Source organism: Symphalangus syndactylus, chromosome 23 (assembly GCF_028878055.3).
Source record: "Symphalangus syndactylus isolate Jambi chromosome 23, NHGRI_mSymSyn1-v2.1_pri, whole genome shotgun sequence".
NCBI classification, from domain to species: Eukaryota; Metazoa; Chordata; class Mammalia; order Primates; family Hylobatidae; genus Symphalangus; species Symphalangus syndactylus.
In genome coordinates this window covers 40162064-40183765 of record NC_072445.2, presented here as the reverse complement: position 1 = coordinate 40183765, position 21702 = coordinate 40162064, and the positions used below count along the sequence as shown (strand labels likewise).

Sequence of the window (21702 nt, the reverse complement as noted above, 5' to 3'; positions counted from 1 at the left end):
TCCGCGGTTGTACAGATCCGTGCGCTCCAGGCTTGCCTTTGGAAAATGCCTGTCTGAAATTTGTTTTAAAACCGTTTCTAACTTCCCTGCTACCGCCAGTAACAAAAGGTATAAAGGAAACTAACGTCTTCTCCCACTGTTATCTTTCTTCTCTTGTCCTACTCCTCTCCATGCCCCTCATCTCTTCGTTTAGGTTTTTGCCACGCAGGTCTTCTCTCTAGTCACCCCCCCATGGATGCGCGAGGAACGAGTGTGGCGAGGGCTGAGAGTTCCCACGGGGTCCTTGGCACGGTAGTGAAGGTGACCTGAGGACGGCTGGGCACGCAGTAGGAAACGGCGGGCCCTAGCTGAGGGGAGGGAGGAGGGAAGTCTCAGGGAACTGGAGTGCTCAGGGGTGTTGCCCGACTCTTTCCCAGTCGTGGGGCTGGTGGGCGGTATTTTCCCAAAAGGATGCTGTCCGAGGTAGCTGATGCCCTAGGGCCAGTGAGTCAGGAAGGTGTTCTGAATTCGAGCTGGAAGACGGGGTCTGGATTCGGCCCCAAGTGTTAATAGTAGGGCTTGAGGGTTATACTACATTCCATTAATACTGTTTTTGTTTTTGTTTTGAGACAGAGCCTCGCTCTGTCGCCCAGGCGGGAGTGCAGTGGCGTGATCTCGACTCGCTGCAACCGCTGCTTCCCGGGTTCAAGCGATTCTCCTGCCTCAGCCTCCCAAGTAGCTAGGATTACAGGCGCCCGCCACCACGCCCAGTAAACTTTTGTTTTTTTAGTAGAGACGGGGCTTCACCCATGTATGACCTAAGGTGATCCACCCGCCTCGTCGTCCCAGAGTTCTGGGATTACAGGCGTGAGCCACCGCGCCTGGCCCATTAATACTGTTAATTCGAGCAGAATGTTCTTGGGCCCGCCCCAACAGCCCCATTGTTCAACCTGGATTTTTTTCCTGAATGAAACATTTGCCATCCCCGTCTTTGAGATGGGGAGCTACAAAAGTAAGACCTGATGTCCTGCTGTGTAATAAAACAACAAACGTTTGGCCCTCTTCCTGTTAATACACTTAATCATTTAATACTAAGGAGTAGGTACTGTTATTCTCATCTTATTGACAGAAGCAAAGCAACATATCTCAAGCAGTACGGCTGGTGAGGTTACAGCCAGGATGCAAACATCTCTCATTCTCTATTGTATTCTGCCTCCCTGCTCAAAGAATCTGGTTAGTAAATACGCTACAGGTTACCTTATTGGTTCAAATTCTTGGTGAAGTAAGCTTGTCTTCAGTGACGAAGTAACAATTCAAGAATGGTGTCATAGAAGGTATTTTCCCAAGTATCATTTAATTTATTCAAAAGTATTTATCAACTGCCTCCCTTGTGCCACATGCTGTCCTAGGATCTGGGGACACAGCAGTGAACAGCCCTGTTCTCACAGTGTTTACATTACAGGGAAGAAAACACATAAACACAAATATAATGTCAAGTATCGATAAGTGGTCAGGGTGCAGTGGCTCAGGCCTGTAACCCAACCCTTGAGGAAGCCGAGGCCGAAGGATTGCTTGAGCCCAGGAGTTTCAGACCAGCCTGGGCAACAGTGAGACCCCATCTCTACAAAAAAATTTAAAACTAGCAAGGCATAGTGGCACTCGCCCGTAATCCCAGCTACTCAGGAGGCTGACGTGGGAGGATCATTTGAGTCCAGGAGGTCAAGGCTGCAGTGAGCTGGAACTCCGGCCTGGGCAACACAGCGGGACCTTGTCTCAAAAAACCAGTAGCAGTAAGTGCTATGAAGAAAATGCAAGGTAAAGGGGCAAAGAGCACTTGTTCCTACACTCCAGCTTTTCTCTACAGTTGCCATCTATAGTCCTCAGATTCCCAAATGAGGAACCATGTTTCTCACTTTAGAGAAATAATAAAGTACTACTTGTTCTTGTTTCTCCAACAAGTTTCAAAGGATAGCCATTTGGGCTGTTTAGGGAATATGTAAACAGAAAACAAGAAAGTGACTGAAGGCCAGGCGCGGTGGCTCACACCTCTAATCCCAGCACTTTGGGAGGCCGAGGCAGGTGGACCACTTGAGGTCAGGAGTTTGAGACCAGCCTGACCAACATGGTGAAACCCCATCTCTACTAAAAATACATAAAATAGCCAAGTGTGGTGGCACACACCCATAATTCCAGCTACTTGGGAGGCTGAGGCAAGAGAATCGCTTGAACCCGGGAGCAGAGGTTGCAGTGAGCTGAGATCACGCCATTGTATTCCAGCCTGGTCAACAAGAGCAAAACTCCATCTCAAAAAAAAAAAAAAAAAAACAAAGTGACTGAAAATGAGAAATGATGAGGCAAAAGGAGGCTGCTTCAACTCACCAATTTATTTGCCGACAATTATTTTATTGATACTTTTTTTATTGTTACAATGGAAAAGTAAGGTGTCAAGGATATAGAAAGGAAGGGCATGCATATGAGGGAACACAGTATCATTTTAGCTCTTAGAAAGCAATGAGCATCTGATAAGTCTTTGGGGAAATAGGAAAGGAGGAAAATCTAATAAAGACAAAGATCAGCATAAGAAAAACAAAGGCTACAAAATGCAGTTCTCTACCTGGAATTATAAGAGGGGGGCTAAATGTAGTCATCTCCTCTTTTTGGAGATCAGAAGGTCTCTGGGAAAAGAGAAGAACCAATTATTCAGAAAATAACTAGGGTCACAGAATGAACAAGTGGAATTAGAGAGCCAGTGATGGAAGTGAGGAAACAGCTGTGTAGGTTTTGGCCAGCGAGCAGGTGGTGGTAATAGTATCACAGGGTTGCTACTTACTGAATCACTGCTACAACATGCGAGGAACTGTGCTAGACTTTACAGAATGATTCCTAATCATTGAAGCAACCCTCACAAGGTAGGCATTATTATTATCCCAGTTTCACAGAGGAGGACATCGAGGCTACCAAGTTAAGTAGCTTGTCCCGGTTTCACAGCCGGCAAGTGACAGGGTCAAGAGAGGGACCCACATCTGCCAGATGCTGAAGTCAGGATGTTTTCCACATTCCTACTTCCCCATATTACAAATTTCATAGAGGGTTTAGGTCAGAATGACTTGGAAGTTTACAAAGTCCCAGTGAGGGTTAAAGAACAACAAGGAGATTCAGATGTGAGCAGGATATTTATAAGTGTCACAGGAAAATTATTGGATCCTGCCTCCCGGGATTTCTAGGGGATGGAAAGAAGACAGGGATTATGGTGGGAGGTGATTCTGATTGGAGGATTTCTTTGAGGGAGGGAACTGGCAGAAGGAATCAGGCCCTACGGTGGCCCTAGGCAGAAATCCGGTAGTTGGGGTGGACCTGGGGCCTGACGTCGCAGACCATGCCAAGAAGCTGGGCCAGGACACGCTCTCGGTTTCTCTGCTGGGAGCTCTGCATGCCCTGCACCTGGCGCCTTGTAGCCTGCTCCACCTCAGCGGACAGGTTCCCTTGGGAGCCCATGGCCTGGCGGGTAGGGAGAGGGGTGGAAGAGAGAAAGGGAAAAGCAGAAACAGACAAGGGTCCAGGCATATGAGGGGAAAGATCCTGAAACAAAGCCTAGAAGAAAGGCCCTCTCAGAAACTACCCCCATCCCACAGAAATATCCCAACGCCAAAGAGATCAACACAGTCCCCTTTCCCCTTAAACCTAACATGCAACTTCATCCTAAAACAGACCGTAATATCCCCACCACCTCACCATCCATAACCATAAAACTCTACCCTCCACCACAAATGTTAATCATACTCCACATAGATGTTATACTTTACACAGACTGTGGCATTCCACCCACAAGCTCTATGTGGCCTTCAAAACTCGCAGACTCTCTTACATATCATCACAAAGTTTCACCAATGTTGTGGTCCCTGCCAGGGTCCCCTCAGCCTCAGCCACCATATTTTCTTGTTGAGTCACCCTTAACACATCTCACTAGATGCACCCACCAACTTGCACCGGGGTCTCATCCCGACTCTGCCTCAACTCACCGCCTGCTGCTTGCTCTGGAATTCCTGCTCTCGCTCTCTGCGGTATTGCTCCACCTCCATCTGTGCCTCCTCCTTTGCCTGCTTCAGTCGCCGGGCCTTCCCTGGAGGCAGAAGAAAGGACAGTGGGTGGGGGTGGACCCACACACACACAATGTAATAGCAGGAGTCAGTCCCTTCCAGAAAGTTATACAGCCTTCTCTCAGCCAACCAGGTGCCAGATTCTAATATCCATCCATTTTTTCCCTCCTAACCAGCCTCCAGACCCTAGCTGTCTTCCCACCAGCCTTGGGCTTTCCCAAAATGTTTGCTGTCCCCCACGCCCAATTTTCTTTCCAGACTCCCAAGGGAGGACAGAGGAGACTCACTCTTTCTGGCATCTGCCACCTTCTCAGCTGCCCGCTTCTCAGCTTGCAGAAGCTGCTGGATACCCTGGGACTGACTGGCCATTTCTGTTGTTATGGCCGATGCTGTTTTGAATGCTGTCAAAGTACCAGATGGCTCCCACCCCCCACCGCTTACTTCTCCTCCTCCAGCTCGTTGCTGCAGTCCTCCACTACCCCTGGGTCCTAGTGCTCCCCTTTCACTCAGCCTCCTGCACCGAGTGTCTCTCCCAATCTCATCCTCCTATTGATGACTGGTCCTCCTCTTCAGCACTTCTTGCTCAGGCAGTACCCAAAGGGGCCGCCTGGGAGCAGCAGAGACCAGGCCCAAAGCTGCGGGCTTAAAACAGGTTAGCTATCCCAGTCGGAAAGGTCTAGGGATGAGGCAGGGGCAGAGAGGGGGGAGTACTAAGGTGGGAGAAGGAGAACTTGATTGGTGGTATCAGAGGAAGCATAAAGGGTTGTGAATGGGGTGAAAAGGTAAGGATGTCATCATGCAACCTGTGTTGGGAAGAGAGCATTCTGGGCTTAATTCTAAACTAACTCCCTTTCTCTCTCCACCACCCCGCCCCCTCCCCTGCCTCCTGTTGTTAACATCTCCATCTTTTTCTACATATTTCTCAAGTCCAAATTTCTGCATCTCACTTGCCGCATCCTACGGTAGTCTTCTTCCGTCTTTTGTCTGTATTTCTTCTCTTTTTTGATCTGTCCCTGTTCTTGGCCCACTGTGGTTTTTGTTTTTGTTTTCCATGTTTAATGTGATTTTTATCCTGTCTTTATCTCCCCTGTTTTCTCTGTCTTCTCATCTTTTCGTCCATCACTGAACCATCTCTTCTCTCTGCCAAGTTAGAGGAGGCGGGAAAAAACCTCCAAATAACTCTCTTTTCTCCCTCCCCTCCCCTCTCCTCCTTTTCCTCGCCTCTAGTCCAGTCTTCTGGTTTCAGACGGCCCCTTTAACTTAAGTTCCCTAGTTTCCCCCGGGAGATCTGGCCAAGTACCACCCTGTCGGGGCAGAACGACATCCGGTAACGCCCCTCACAGTTCACTTCCGCCCTCCACCTGAGTCTCTGCTTGCGCCATTTCCTCCAGCCTGGAGTGTCTCCGCCCTTCCCGCCACCCGTCTCCGAGCTTCTTAAACACAGGCCTTGGGCCTACAGCTCTGGGGGTACTTGGGGGGGCGGGGGCAGGTCTGATGAGTAACCCCTCCCCCCAGGTTCCAGAGGAAGAAGCCTCCACATCTGTCTGCCGGGTACATGATATTCAATTTCTAGATCATTATTGGAGATTATCTGTGACTTTTTAAAACTCAGATTTCTGCTGATAAAAATTTTCCCCATCCGGCCCTGTTGGGTTTTTTTAAAGTTCTTTGTTAAAAATTAAAAATTTACCTGGGCTCCTGAGCCTTAAACCAATTATTTACCCTTTTCTCGAATTTTACATTAAAAAAATTAAACCTCTGATCCTATCACCCCCCTCAAAAAAATTTTTTTTCAAATCTATCATCTGATAAAGGATCAGGGTTAGGATAGGCCTCATCTCTTGCTGAAGATATTAGAAGAAAACGGAACCAAAGGGAGAAACAACAGGGGATGTCAGAGATGGAGAGAGAAGGACCAGCCAAGGCTGAAGTCCTGACTGCTGCCTTTTTTCCTTCCCCAGCCCAAGAGTTCCATGGCCTCCACTTCCCGCCGCCAACGCCGAGAACGTCGCTTTCGTCGTTACTTGTCTGCAGGACGGCTGGTCCGGGCCCAGGCCCTCCTCCAGCGACACCCAGGCCTCGATGTAGATGCTGGGCAGCCCCCACCACTGCACCGGGCCTGTGCCCGCCACGATGCCCCTGCCCTGTGCCTGCTGCTTCGGCTCGGGGCCGACCCTGCCCACCAGGACCGCCATGGGGACACGGCACTGCATGCTGCTGCCCGCCAGGGCCCAGATGGTGAGTCTGCTCAGTGGGGAACAAAGTCATAAGCAGCTGACCAGACCTCAAATGAAAGCCAACCAATAGTTGAGAAATAAGCTAGTTATTTGGTCATCAGGACCTAGGGAAGGAGTTAACCAAGTTGGCATGTGGCTGTCATTTGTGCCTTTACATTACTGAGCTACCATTGTCTGAAGAACCCAACATTCCCCAAAGAGCAACTGGTCTTCAAATTCCACATCTGTTTAGATTAGTAGCTACTTTGTTTCTTGACAGATTGTTTGCTTGTAGCCAAAAAATAGCATAGAAGGTAGGCTCTGGAGTTAGATTGCCTGGATTCAAACCCCAGCTCCAAATCCCAGCTCCACACTTCATAGCTACATATTCTTGGACAGGTTACTTGAGGCTTAGTTTGCCCATGTGTAAAAATTAAAATAATAACAACCTTTGCTATGTGTCAGACATTTCTCATAAAGTAACACATTTAATCCTCACAACAGTCTTAGGAGGTGAGTACTGATATTATCCCGCATTTCCCAGCTGAGGAAACAGGGCATAGAGGTCATTTGCCAAAGTTACAGTTATTCACTGGTGGAGCAGAGATTATAACCCAGATGGACTAGATAGAGTGTCCATGCTTTTAACAGCTACATTGTCCTGTGTTATACATTATAGCATTGTACATTGATTGTGCCCATGTTCAGAGTACCCATGTTGTGCCATATATGTTTTGAGAATCAACTGACATAGTACATAATTAGAGTACCTGGCACACACGATAAGCACTTGGTATATGCTGGTGATTGTTGTTCCTGTTTCTCTTTTTTTGTCGTTGTTGTTTTTTTATGGAGTTTCACTCTTCTTGCCTAGGCTGGAATGCAACGGTGCGATCCTGGCTCACTGCAACCTCCACCTCCCAGGTTCAAGTGATTCTCATGCCTCAGCCTCCCAAGTAGCTGGGATTACAGGCGCATGCCACCACACCCAGCTAATTTTTATATTTTTAGAAGAGATGGGTTTTCGCCATGTTGGACAGGCTGGTCTCGAATGCCTGACCTCAGGTGATCCACAAACCTCAGCCTCTCAAAGTGCTGGAATTACAGGTGTGAGCCACCACACCTGGCCTTGTTCCTGTTTTTGTTATCAACAGGTCCATATTCCCTTACCCACAATTCTAAACTCAAAAACACTCTGAGAACCAAACATTTTTCATCAGGCTGCCACCAAAATTCATTTGGTGACAGAAACCTAATCTGAACTAAAGTAAGACTATTATTTATTTTTATCCTACTGATGTCAAATTCATACATTTCCCTGCAGAAACACTCATGTGTTTGGTTCTTGGGGCTGCCTAGGCCCTCCTGGGCTACCTAATATAGAGTGAGTATACTTTTAGGTCAGCCCTATCAAGTCCCAAAAACATTTGAATTCTGCAAAACCTTTGGCACTGAAGGATTCAAATGGGGAACCTGGTGATATTATAATAGTGGTGGAGGCCAGGTGCGGTGGGTCATGCCTGTAATCCCAGCACTTTGGGAGGCCGAGGCAGGCAGATCACGAGGTCAGGAGTTCGAGACCAGCCTGGCCGACATAGTGAAACCCCATCTGTACTAAAAATACAAAAATTAGCTAGGCATGGTGGCACGCACCTGTAGTCTCAGCTACTTGGGAGGCTGAGGCAGGAGAATCACTTGAACCTGGGAGACTGAGGTTGTGGTGAGCCGAGATTGCGCTACTGCATTCCAGCCTGGGCAACAGAGCGAGACTGTCTCAAAAAAAAAAAAAAAAAAGAGTGGTGGAAGCAGCTCTTTATAGGTAGAGCCCTGCTTACTAGAATAAAAGCTGAAACCTTTCCCCGTCTAGAGATTTCCTTCTGGAGTAAGAACATTAGAGGAAAACCTCTAGATCCAGATGAACAACCATAACATCCCCCAGCTCAAGTATAGACAAAAGGCCGCTCCCCTAAAACCTCCCCCAAATGGTCAAAAACCCCCCTATTTAAAAATTTCCTTTAACATACCTGAGATAGGCTAGCATATTCAGATTTGTTTCTTGTTGTTTTTACTCAAAACGGAGTAGGTTTACCGAGTGCAGGCATCTAACTTGACAGCTCATATTGTAAGAGGCAGGACCCTGGAAGGCAAAAGAGCAGATTACCCCGAGGCAGACCTGCATCCAGACCCCAGCTCTGCCATTGACAGGGACATGCAGCTTACCTCTGTGAGCCCAATTTGCCTTGCTAAAATGGGAGTTTTGTTGTGTTGTTTTTTTGAGATGGAGTTTCCCTGTTGTTGCCCAGGCTAGAGTGCAATGGCGCGATTTCGGCCCACCTCAACCTCTGCCTCCTGGGTTTAAGAGATTCCCCTGCCTCAGCCTCCCAAGTAGCTGGGATTACAGGCATGCACCATCACGCCCAGCTAATTTTGTATTTTTGGTAGAGACAGGGTTTCTCCGTGTTGGTCAGGCTGGTCTCAAACTCCCGACCTCAGGTGACCCACCAGCCTCAGCCTCCCACAGTGCTGGGATTACAGGCGTGAGCCACTGCGCTCAGCCAAAATGCCCCGATAGGGTGGTAGGGATTTCCTTTATTGTTTATTTGCTTGTTTATTTTGAGACAGGGTCTCATTCTGTCTCCCAGGCTGGAGTGCAGTGGTGCAATCATGGCTCACTGCAGCCTCTACCTCGTGGGCTCAAGCAGTCCTCCCACCTCAGCCTCCCTAGTAGCTGGGACTACAAGCACACACGACCATGCCCAGCTAATTGTTTGTATTTTTGGTAGAGACTGTTTTGCTATGTTATCCAGGCTGTTCTCCATCTCCTGAGTTCAAACAGTCTGCCCACCTTGGCTTCCCAAAGTGCGGAGACTAGAGGCGTGAGGTGTGAGCTACCATGCCCAACTCTATTGTATTGAATTTTAAGAAGCTGCTAAGACTGATATTATCCCATTTACAGATGAGGAAAGCAGGGCCTAAAGGGTTCGGGAACTTGTCTGAAATCTCACAGCTCTCAGGTCATTGTCTTCCAAAGGGGGACCCAAGCTCAGTGCCTTCACTCCCAAACCCTGGTGTCCTCTCTGGCCTTATTTACTCCTGGTCCCCTGCCAGCCCTGCCACCAGATGGCCTTCTAACTCCTTGGTTGAAAGGCCCATCTCATTCAGCTTCCAGCTTCCTTTTTCTTTTTCTTTTGAGATGGAGTCTTGCTTTGTCGCCCAGGCTGGAGTGCAGTGGCACGATCTCGACTCACTACAACCTCTGCTTCCTGGGTTCAAGCGATTCTTCTGCCTCAGCCTCCCAAGTAGCTGAGATTACAGGCACACACCACCATGCCCAGCTAATTATTTTATTTTTATTTATTAATTTTTTAATTTTTATTTATTTATTTTTGAGACGGAGTCTCCCTCTGTTCCCCAGGCTGGAGTGCAGTGGCAGCATCTTAACTCACTGCAACCTCTGCCTCCCAGGTTCAAGTGATTCTCCTTCCTCAGCCTCCTGAGTAGCCGGGACTACAGGAGCCTGCCACTACGCCCGGCTAATTTTTGTATTTTTAATAGAGATGGGGTTTCACCATGTTGGCCAGGCTGGTCTCGAACTCCTGACCTCAGGTGATCCACCCACCTCGGCCTCCCAAAGTGCTGGGATTACAGGCGTGAGCCACCATGCCCGACCTAATTTTTGTGTTTTTAGTAGAGATGGGGTTTCAACATGTTGGCCAGGCTGGTCTCGAACTCCTGACCTCAAGTGATCCGCCCACTTCAGCCTCCCAAAATGTTGGGATTATAGGCATGAGCCACTGTGCCCATCCCACAGAATGTTTTTTGGTTTTGTTTCTGTTTTCTGTTTTGTTTTGTTTTGTTTGAAAAGGAGTCTCACTCTGTCGCCCAGGCTGGAGTGCAGTGGCACAATCTCGGCTCACCGCAACCTCCACCTCCCAGGTTCAAGAGATTCTCCTGCCTCAGCCTCCCAAGTAGCTGGGACTATAGGTGTATGCCACCACGCCTGGCTAATTTTTTGTATTTTTAGTAGACACGGGGTTTCACCATGTTAGCCAGGATGGTCTCGATCTCTTGACCTTGTGATCTGCCCGCCTCAGCCTCCCAAAGTGTTAGGATTACAGGCGTGAGCCACAGCGCCTGGCCAAAATGTTTTTATGTTTATTTTTCTTAGTATGAAACTCCAGCATACTAAAGAGCATTGGGAACAGTTGATCTGGTAAATTGCTATAAACGGGCCATTTCTTTTTTTTTTTTTTTTTTTTTTTTTGGCGAAGTGGGGGATGGAGTCTCATTCTGTCGCCCAGGCTGGAGTGCAGTAGTATGATCTCGGCTCAGTGCAAGCTCCGCCTCCCGGGTTCAAGCCATTCTCCTGCCTCAGCCTCCCGAGTAGCTGGGATTACAGGCGCCCACCACCACGCCCAGCTAATTTTTTGTATTTTTAGTAGAGACGGGGTTTCACTATTTTGGCCAGGCTGATCTCGAACTCCTGACCTCGTGATCCGCCCGCCTTGGTCTCCCAAAGTGCTGGGATTACAGGCGTGAGCCACCACACCAGGTCTAAAGGGGGCATTTCTAATACTGGAGAAAGGTGAACTTTTTTTTTTTTTTTTTTTTTTTTTTTTCCGAGACAGAGTCTCGCTGTGTCACCCAGGCTGGAGTGCAATGGTGCAATCTCAGCTTGCTACAACCTCCGCCTCCCGGGTTCAAGCGATTCTCCTGCCTCAGCCTCCCGAGTAGCTGGGCACCTGCCATCATGCCCAGCTAATTTTTGTATTTTTGTAGAGATGGGGGTTTCACCGTGTTGGCCAGGCTGGTCTTAAACTCCTGTCCTGACCTGAGGTGATCCACCCACCTCAGCTTCCCAAAGTGCTGGGATTACAAGCGTGAGCCACTGCGCCCGACCAGGTGAACTATTTTATAAATGATATTGGAACATTTGGCTCATCTAGGGAAAAACAAGAGTCCTACCTCACACCTAATCAAAAAGTAAATTCCAGCAGATTAAACACCTGAATATGACAGGAAGGTACATACCAAATTCATGGGACAGATGGCCTGGGGAGGAATGAAATTTGGAAGGCAGTATCACGGTAAACTACCTTTATCTGTGATGATTTTATTTCCTTAAAATAAATTATATTACAAACATGACAGTATTAACAAACCCTGTGGTAGGAATGGGGTTCTGTATTGTATTATACTTTGTACTTTTGAGAGTTTTTTAATTTCTTTTTTGTTGTTGTTGAGACAGAGTCTCACTCTGTCACCCAGGCTGGAGTCCAGTGGCGCAATCTTGGCTCACTGCAACCTCTGCCTCCCGGGTTCAAGCAGTTCTCTGCCTCAGCCTCCCAAGTAGCTGGGATTACAGGCATCCGCCACCACGTCAGGGTAATTTTTGTATTTTTAGTGGACACAGGGTTTCACCATCTTGGTCTTGAACTCCTGACCTCATGATCCACCCACCTGGGGCTCCCAAAGTGCTGGGATTACAGGCATGAGCCACCGCACTTGGCTGAGTTTTTTAATTTCTAAAAATAAAAATAAGTATACGTCTAAAGTAGTAGAAGAAAATGCAGATAATGTTTTATAATCTTAAAATAGAGCCTTCCTAAGAGTGAAATGAAATAAAAAGTCAGAAAATAATATATTGATATAGATTTAACTACATGAAAATTTTAGGCCAGGTGCGGTAGCTCACACCTGTAATCTCACACTTTGGGATGCCAAGGTAGGCAGATCACTTGAGCCAGGAGTTCAAGACCAGCCTGGACAACACAGTGAGACCTGGTCTCTACAAAAAATACAAAATTAGCCAGGCGTGGTGGTACGTGGCTGTAGTCCTGTAGTCCCAGTTACTCAGGAGGCTGAGGTGGGAGGATTGCTTGAGCCCAGTGAGCAAGATCATGCCACTGCACTGCAGCCTGGGCAACCGGGCAAGACCTTGTCTCAAAAAGAAAAAAAAGGTTTTTTTAAAGATAGATAGAAGAAAATGTTTGCAATATGTATAACACATACAGTATATAGAACCCTCATATCAATATATATAATTTCCAAAGAAAAAGTGGGTAAAGAATATGAGCAATTCATTCACAAAAAACTACAAATAGCCAAAAGACATGAAAAAGAAAAAAACGTCGTTAATAAAATAATTTTTTAATCTATCCAACTGGCAAAATTAAAAGGGTTGATGATATTCAATTTTGGTAAAGGAAGACATAGGCACACTTGTACATTGACAAACTTATTGAGAGCAGTTTGGCAAAATTGCACATGTTCTTTGACTCAGAAATTCCACTTATGAAAGTCTACCCCCACAGAAAGACTGTAAGATACTCATGAGGCTGAACATTTTGGAAACAAAGTCTGTCGATATTGGGGTGAGGAGATTTGTTTTGTACACACAGTGGAACACTAATTATAAAGTCATCAAAAACTATGAGGTAGACTGTATATATTCCTGTGGAAAAAATATAAATGAGATGTTAAATGAAAGAAGCAAGTTGCCAAGCAATATTTATAGCATGGTTACATATCTCCAAATAAATGTGTCATATGTATGCTTTTAGGTACACCAAGGTGGGACTGGAAGGGATCACAGTACACTGTTAATAGTTATCAAATTTGTTCTTCCTTCTTTAAAAAGAAAATTTCAACTTAATTATATCCCTTTCACATTAAAATGTCAAATAAAATTGGGGGGAAAGCCACCTACAGCCCCACCACCCATAGGCTAGAATTTTTACATATTTTTTGCCAGTCTATTTTTTTTCTTTTTTTTTTTTTTTGAAACGGAGTCTCCCTCTGTTGCCCAGGCTGGAGTGCAATGGCACGATCTCAGCTCACTGCAACCTCTGCCTTCCAGGTTCAAGTGATTCTGCTGACTCAGCCTCCCAAGTAGCTGGGATTACAGGCACATGCTACCACGCCACCATGGTCTTGAACTCCTGACCTTGTGATCCACCCCCCTCTCAGCCTCCCAAAGTGCTGGGATTACAGGCGTGAGCCACCGTGCCTGGCCACATCTGATCCTTTCTACAGTTTGGTCGCCAGCTTTTTTCCAACACATGCCTCAGTTGTAGTGGCTGTTTAATATTATGTTTTTATAGTTGGAGGCCCTACTCCTTAAAACCTATGAATGTAAACCTCCCATGCAAGCCTGAGCACCCACCACGCTCACCCCTGCAGTGAGCTCAGGTGGGGAACATGCGAATGAAAGACAGGACCAGGTACTCCCTGGGTGGGACAAGTTGAGAGGGTCTGTGACAGGTCACAGCAGCACTAGGGAGAAGTGCCTCCCCCCACCCTGATGTGATTTGGGTAGGGATGGTGGGCCTTCGCCAGCCACACCTGAGCCATTCTGTCTTCTTGCCTTCCTGGACTTGCCTTCCCCTATTCCAGCTTTCTGCCAGGTAAACAGTACTTTGCAGCACTACCAAATAAAGATTTAAGGACTGCTAGCCCATTTCCTCTTACCCCGGGGAAAGAAAGTAGGTCCACAGGAAGGAAGGCTGCCTCCCTCCGCTGCTTCTATCCCCCAAGTGAAAGAGGTGGTTGGCGGCCACAGCAGGTGGGCCTGGCCAGGGTGCCTGGGTTGGCAGTGAAGGAAGTAGCATGGCACTCAGCTAACCTTGAGCCAGATGCAGCAAGGTTGGGACTGAAGAAAAGGGGAGTTCAGGAACGTCGGTTCCTCTCCTGTTTTCTCTCAGCCCATGGGTGAGACCCTCTGTCACACTCCACTCCCTTTCCCCTGCCCTAGGTCAGCAGTCATTTGGAAAGAGCTTGCTCTGCCGCCGGCCATAGTTGTTGCCGGTTCACCTCCCCACCCCTCTCCCATCATCCCCGGTAAGGCTGGCTGAGAGAAATTTCCCTGAAAACATTTATTTTACTCAGTTTATTGATAAGTGATAATAAAAGATAAGTATTACATATTTGTGTATTTATTAATGGCCCAGAGTAGAGCGTTGAGATATTTTCCCAGTCTGATATATGGTTTCAGGTGAGAAAATAAGGGATTTATATAGTGACAATATTTTTAAGTGAAAAGTGGAATACATAGTCAAAGAATTTGGGCCCTGCTTTGGTGGCTGGAGGCAGGTCAGAAAATGTCAGTTGGCATGGTAGAACTTCTAGGACGCTGAAATAGTTTGTGGAGACACAAGTAAGAATTTTATTTTATTTTATTTTATTTTATTTTTTTGAGACAGAGTCTTGCTCTGTCGCCTAGGCTGGAGTGCAGTGGCGTGATCTTGGCTCACTACAAGCTCCACCTCCCAGGTTCACGTCATTCTCCTGCCTCAGCCTGCCGAGTAGCTGGGACTACAGGTGCCCACCACCACACCTGGCTAATTTTTTGTATTTTTTAGTAGAGATGGGATTTCACTGTGTTAGCCAGGATGGTCTTGATCTCCTGACCTCGTGATCCGCCCGCCTCTGCCTCCCAAAGTGCTGGGATTACAGGCATGAGCCACCGCGCCTGGCCGAGAATATTTTAAACTACCACACTTATCATGCATGTGGTAAACTATCAGTCTGTATTTATCAGTGATGGTTATTTCCTAATACCCAGGAGGCATCCCTGTGAGCCACCCTTCCATTGCTTTAAGACCAAGGGAGTGAGTGACCAGCAGGATTCAAGATGGCAGCTCTGCCGAGGAGTGGGAGTCCCAGCTAACTTCTGCTCCTTGCTTTCCCACCAACAGCCTACACCGATTTCTTCCTCCCGCTGCTAAGCCGCTGTCCCTCTGCCATGGGAATAAAGAATAAGGATGGGGAGACCCCTGGCCAAATTTTGGGCTGGGGACCCCCCTGGGATTCTGCTGAAGAGGAGGAAGAAGATGATGCCTCCAAGGAGCGGGAATGGAGACAGAAGCTCCAGGGTGAGCTGGAGGACGAGTGGCAGGAAGTCATGGGGAGGTTTGAAGGTGAGAAGTCCACTGCTATCCACAGCTGCCCTTCCCTGCTGGCCGCTTTCCATCTGCATGAATGCGTCACACTAGGCTCCTCTGCCCCCTCCTCTTGCTTCCCTGCTTCTTGGGGCCCGTCACCTTCTCACAGCCTCTCTCCAACTACCCCCATCCCACCCTCCCAAACAGGTGATTCCTCCCATGAAACCCAGGAACCTGAGTCCTTCTCAGCCTGGTCAGATCGCCTGGCCCGGGAACATGCCCAGAAGTGCCAGCAGCAGCAGCGAGAAGCAGAGGGATCCTTTCGACCCCCACGGGCTGAGGGCTCCAGCCAGAGCTGGCGACAGCAGGAGGAGGAGCAGCGGCTCTTCAGAGAGCGAGCCCGGGCCAAGGAGGAAGAACTGCGTGAGAGCCGAGCCAGGAGGGTGCAGGAGGCTCTAGGGGACCGAGAACCCAAGCCAGCCAGGGCCGGGCCCAGGGCAGAGCACCCCAGAGGAGCAGGGAGGGGCAGCCTCTGGCGATTTGGTGATGTGCCCTGGCCCTGCCCTGGGGGAGGGGACCCAGAGGCCATGGCTGCAGCCCTGGTGGCCAGGGGCCCCCCTTTGGAGGAACAGGGGGCTCTGAGGAGGTACTTGAGGGTCCAGCAGGTCCGCTGGCACCCTGACCGCTTCCTGCAGCGATTCCGAAGCCAGATTGAGACCTGGGAGCTGGGCCGTGTGATGGGGGCAGTGACAGCCCTTTCTCAGGCCCTGAATCGCCATGCAGAGGCCCTCAAGTGACCCTAGGGAAGAAGCAAGAAACTTCGGGGCTGCAGCCTCAGGATGAGGCAGAAGGAAGGGTAAGGGAAAGGATAGGGACCACAAGGAAGAGCCAGGTGCTGCTCAGCAGAGGATATGGGTGGGAGCGAAAGTTGTAACAAGTGGGGGTGGGGGGTGTGGGCCGCCACCACTGCTCCTTGACTCTGCCGTTTCCTAATAAGACCTGGTTCCACGTCTCACTCCCAGTGTCTCCTCTGTCTTTTTCCATTGCTGTGGTTTTCATCACCCATGACATCTCCTTTCCCGCCCCGCCTGCTGAAACCCACAGCTCCTACACACCTGCAACACACACGCACACGCTAACACGGGCTCTAAGCTGGAGCGAGAAGCCTCTGCATGACCCGTCAGTTCAGTCCTAAGAAGGCCCAGTTTGCCATCCAGTCTCACTCCACTCCCTACACTGGGGTCTTTTCCACCCTGCAATCTGTGGCTGGAGAAATAGATGCGAACAGAGGCAAAAAGGGGAACAAAACCAGTTTCCCTCCCCTCCCTGGCTCCCCAAGCTGAACCACATCCTCCTCCCCACTTAACACCCCCTTCCCCCAACACAGGGCTTTCCCTTTGCTGAGTCACTGAATGAGCGAGTTGGGGGCAGCCGGGGCTGGGGGGCCATGAGGAGGCTGGGAGAGGATGGGGAATACAAGCAGAATGGCTGGAGGAAGAGCCCTGTGGGGGAGTGGAATTTCAGTTGCTAAAATTAGGAGCAGGGGAAGGAGGTGGAAAGAGCAAAATTATGTAACATGGGTTGTCTGTTCTTGGGCAACTGGAGCTCCACACCCAAAGCCAGCCAGGCTGCTGGCTCCATCCGTCTCTGCCCTCTAGCTTGTCAGTTGTATCTCTCTTCCTCCAGGGCCCCAATCCTCATCTCTGCCATTCAGCTTCTGCCCCATCCTAAACCTGAGTTCATCTCTGGGCAGCCCAGGCATGGCCTTCCCTATAAACATTTCCTTTTCCAAGAACCAGTAGTTGAAGTCCTGAGAGGTGGAGGGAGAGTCTGGGATTCCCACGGAGGAGAGAGGGGGGCTCCCTGGAAACTAAGATAGGTAGACCCCACTACCATCGCCCAGGACACAACTGGGAACTCGGCAAAAAGAAAGGACAGGGCTGCAAGGAGAGTACAGGCGTGTGCTGGTGAGTGCACTGTCTGCATAGTTACACCAGAGCATCTTCTCAATCCGAAACTTATCTTCCAGGTTTTGAGCCCAGGTGTCTATAGGAGAATCCCAGGAGTGGAAGTGGAAGGCAGTAGAGGACAGGGAGGGCAAGCCTCTGGGAACACGGGAACATGGGTGGTCATGAGATCCTTGAAGAAGACAGCCTGAAGTTCGGAAGAGACTCAAGGCCTCCGAAGGACCAGGCAGATGTTCAGGGTGCAGGAGGGGGAAGGGCTGGTGAGAAAGATCCTGTGAGAGGAAGCTGCTGTGATTCAGAGAAGAGACTTCAAGCTGTGTGTGACCCTGGCGTCCGGTTCCTCTCACAGGCTGGAGCTTTTCGGAAGTGGCATGCAAAGAGTCCAGGTTTGGCCTTGGGGGGAGTTTGGGGTTAGGATCCCTAAGCTGGGGGTTGAGAAGTAAATTACAGAAAACTCTGGTGACCAAATTTACTCCTCCACCCAGGAGGTTTCTCACTGGTTTTTAAGCACATCATTTCCCCTTCTGCAAGAGTTACATAAAACCAAAGCAAAATAAGCCCTGAAACCTGGGCCCACCGGACCACAGTCTTTTCAACGTCCCTCCCTGGTGTCTGGCCCCCAGCCCTGGTGGGGGTTCCCCTGAGATAAGGGCTGTTCACTTTCTCTGACCACATGATTTCCGCTTCTGTGTCTCTTGTTTCCTAGGCTGATAAAAATACTGAGCCCTAGAGGCCCTGGCTTCCTCTGACCCCTTGGGGTAGGCAGCAGGCATCCTGTCCAGCATGGTGGGGGCAGGGATGGGGGCCAGGGACTCCCAAGGGGTGACTCAGTGCCTGCCATGAAACAGTGGGTAGGTGGAAGTGTATCTCTGCTCTCTAGAGCTGGCACCAGGAGTTGAGTCTCAGTGGAGGATGCATTGGGATTCAATTGGAGGAAGAGGCCTGGAAAAGAATAATGCGATTGAAGAGGGTCAGTTTGAGGACTCAGGTTGGGGCAGGTTTGGGTTAAGTTAGGAAAAGGATCTGGGAGGATGTCTGTTCAGTGTAGCTCAACTGAGCATTATGTAGCCCAAAGATAAATTTAAACCCTGCTTCAAGCTTACAATCTAGTGGGGAGGCAGACCCATATCTAATTAACTGATTCAAGGCATGATGAGTAAACTAAGATGTTTACAGAAAGAGGGGAGATTAAGTCCATTTGAAAGCATCCAGGGAGCCTCTGAGGAGACAGCATTTGAACTTGCTCTAATGAATGGGTTCACTAGGTGGAGGTGGATGGAAAGGTTCCATAGGCGAATAACACGTCTTGAGCAGAGCCTGACAAGTCAGAAAATGCAGTATGTTCTGGGAAAGGAGCGTCCTGAGGTAGAAGAAGCACAGGTGTGAGGGAACATGTGATGAAGAAAGGACCACAGAAAGTCAAGGTCAGAGATTGGACTTCATCCTGTGGGCAGTGGTCCAGGTGACGAGAAAGAGGGAGAACAGGAGAGTGCTGCAGGAGTATAGACAAGGAGTGAGAAAACGGCCATCATCTTGTGAATTAATACCTACTGTGTGTGAACCAGCCCTTTTCCCAACACCACAAATCCTCTCAACATCTGTCCAAAAGGTGGCCAGGCACCTCACTCCTGTAATCACAGCCCTTTGGGAGACCAAGGTGGGAGCACTTTGGGAGGATCACTTGAGGCCAGGAGTTCGAGACCAGCCTGGCCAACATGGTGAAACCCCGTCTCTACTAAAAATATAAAAATTAGCTGGGCGTGGTGGTGGGCACCTATAATCCCAGCTACTCAGGTGGCTGAGGCACAAGAATCACTTGAACCCGGGAGGCAGAGGTTGCAGTGAGCTGAGATCATGCCTCTGCTCTCCAGTCTGGGTGACAGAGCAAGACTCTGTATCAAAAAAAAAAAAAATTTTATTAAGCGCCTGTTAGGAGCAGGGCACTGCTTGACAGTAGGTATAAATAATAAAGTCACTGCCTTCATAGAACTTGCAGTCTAATGAGACAATATACAAATAATAACTATACATTATACTTATAATGTACAGGTGCGCCTGCTTAGGGTAATAAAGTGCTCAAAGAAGGTTTGAGGTACCAGCATGACTCTCAGGTGGAGATTTCCAGAAAGCAGGTTTGGAGCTCAAGAGAAGTTGGGTCTGGAGGAACAGATTTGGGCATCATTCCCTTCCCAGTAGAGGATGAGCCTTTGAGTGGACAGGATCTTCAAGGGAGGGGGCGGAGTGACCAGAAGAGCCCTGAGCATGATCAAAGGAAGAGAACCAATAAAGGAGAGGTTGGGGAGCAGTCAGAGAAGTAGGGCGTGGGGGGCGGGGGATGCCAAGCAGAGACAGGGCAGCCATGTTTGAGGCTTCAAAGAGGTCTAGTAAATGAAGGTTGAAAAGATTGTTGGGTTCAGGAACTAGACGATTACAAATTTTGAGAAAACCGTTTCCATTTAATAGAGGGGCAGAAATCACTTTACATAGGTTAAGGAATGAGTGGGAGGTGAGGAAAAGGAGGTGGTGGGCATGAAGTCAGAATGGTGAACACAATAACTGAGAATCATCTCTTAGTTCTACCCACAGATTTTACAGTTGAGGGAAATTTTACCAGTTCCTGAAAAAGTGGTTCGTTAAGGGGGCTAGCCTTTTGAGACATCACACGAAAAGGGAAGGTGAGAGATGGACTGGACATTTGAGGGAGAAAGATTTCAAGGAAGGATCTTTTTTGTTGTTTATTTTCAAGAAATAAAATTGAATGTAAAATGAAGATGCTTAAAGAGACAAAGATAGGCCAGGCGCAGTGGCTCACACCTGTAATCCCAGCACTGTGGGAGGCCAAGGTGGGCGGATCACTTGAGGCCAGGGGTTCAAGACTAGCATGGCCAACGTGGCAAAACCCCATCTCTACAAAAGATACAAAAATTAGCCAGGCGTAGTGGCACATGTCTGTGGTCCCAGCTATTCACTGAGGTGGGAGAATCGCTTGAACCCAGGATGCAGAGGTTGCAGTGAGCCGAGATCACACCACTGCACTCCAGCCTGGGTGACAGAGCGAAACTCAGTGTCAAAAAAAAAAAAAAGCCCAGGTGCGGTGGCTCACACTTGTAATCCCAGCGCTTTGGGAGGCCGAGGTGGGCAGACCATAGATATCAGGAGTTCAAAACCAACATAGCCAACATGGTGAAGTGCTGTCTGTACTAAAAATACAAAAATTAGCTGGGCGTGGTGGCACATGCCTGTAACCCCAGCTACTCAGGAGGCTGAAGCAGGAGAACCACTTGAACCCAGGAGGTAGAGGTTGCAGTGAGCCGAGATCTTGCCACTGCACTCCAGCTTGGGCAACAGAGCAAGACTATCCCAAAAACAAACAAAAAAGAGAGAGATAGCGAAAACATAAGCAAAAAATGGGGAGAGAATATAGTAAAGATAGAGGAAGAGGGATAGAGTACAGATAAAAGGATCAGCCTTGGAAACAAGAAAAAGTACTGTGAGTCAGTGTGTAAGGAAAGATTAAATATAACAAAATTAAGGAAAAAGAGGGAAGTGAGATCCCCACTGGATGGCCTTAAGCTCAATGAAATATTAATAGATGAGAGTGAAGGACATCAGAGGCACGGAGATTTAGAACATCACGCACAGGAGTATGATGGGGAGTCAACAAAGAATGAGTAAAAGTTGTGTCCAGGAACACTGATGACTCTCTGAGATTAGCTGGCCAGGATTAGTTATAGGCCTCTTATGGTGACTCAGCTGTCTACCGCAGTGCTTGGCAGCCTAAGACAAAGCCCCAAGAATGAGACCACTTAGTTTACCCAAGTCAATTTTTGAGACAGAGTTTCACTCTTGTTGCCCAGGCTGGAGTGCAATGGCTCGATCTTGGTTCACTGCAACCTCCGCCTCCTGGGTTCAAGCGATTCTCCTCCCTCAGCCTCCAGAGTAGCTGGGATTACAGTTGCCCACCACCACGCCCAGCCAATTTTTGTATTTTTAGTAGAGATGGGGCTTCACCACGTTGGCCAGGCTGGTCTCGAACTCCTGACCTCAGGTGATCCGCCCACCTTGGCCTCCCAAAGTGCTGGGATTACAGGCATGAGCTACGGTGCCCGGCGGTAAGAGATTCTAAAATGCAGACAAAGTGGAGTTGAAATTGTTGACCATGCAGCACATGTTAAATCAGCAAGCAAAACCAGGAAAGCAGAAGCAGCCAGAAGTCTTAGTAAGAATAAAGAACTGATTCAAGGGGAGGCAGAGAGTGGGAGATGTGAAAAGTGAGTGGTTGTGATGAGCAGGGTAATTCAGAGATCAAGATCTTGAAGGCATAATTCTTCCAAGTGATGCTGGGGTTTAAGGTATAACCTTACTCCTGGGTGGCTAAAATGGAGGAGGGAAGAGGCTGTAAAACCAGTAGACGAGAAACTTGGAGAATTGAGAGGCCAGACTGTAAGACTCATCTGATCTGTGTAGCTTCTTTTTTTATTTTTATTTTTTTTCCTCTGAGACGGAGTCTTGCTGTGTCACCCAGGCTGGAGTGCAGTGGCGCGATCTGGGCTCACTGCAA

General features: G+C 48.6%; 2 protein-coding genes across 5 annotated transcripts; one reads left to right on the top strand and one right to left on the bottom strand.

The window, feature by feature from the left end:
- Positions 1-4: 4 nt before the first annotated feature.
- NFKBIL1 (NFKB inhibitor like 1) lies at positions 5-16189 on the top strand. 3 transcript variants are annotated; one of them, XM_063632537.1, is made up of 4 exons: positions 5-108; positions 6038-6314; positions 14989-15210; positions 15382-16189. In XM_063632537.1, the coding sequence occupies exons 2-4, from the start codon at positions 6050-6052 to the stop codon at positions 15969-15971; spliced, it is 1077 nt and encodes a 358-aa protein (XP_063488607.1). In that variant the 5' UTR covers positions 5-108; positions 6038-6049; the 3' UTR covers positions 15972-16189. The 3 variants fall into 3 exon arrangements, with proteins under 3 accessions (XP_063488607.1, XP_055118936.1, XP_055118935.1); XM_055262961.2 differs by lacking the exon at positions 5-108 and adding an exon at positions 5489-5627 and having other exon boundaries at positions 14989-15165; XM_055262960.2 differs by lacking the exon at positions 5-108 and adding an exon at positions 5489-5627.
- Positions 2362-4682, bottom strand: ATP6V1G2 (ATPase H+ transporting V1 subunit G2). Of its 2 annotated transcripts, none has more exons than XM_055262967.2 (3): positions 4364-4682; positions 3999-4099; positions 2362-3477 (listed from the first exon to the last, which is right to left on the bottom strand). In XM_055262967.2, exons 1-3 carry the CDS (start codon positions 4443-4445, stop codon positions 3304-3306), a joined length of 357 nt encoding a protein of 118 aa, XP_055118942.1. In that variant the 5' UTR covers positions 4446-4682; the 3' UTR covers positions 2362-3303. The 2 variants fall into 2 exon arrangements, with proteins under 2 accessions (XP_055118942.1, XP_055118943.1); XM_055262968.2 differs by having other exon boundaries at positions 2362-3435; positions 4077-4099; positions 4364-4505.
- Positions 16190-21702: the final 5513 nt, after the last annotated feature.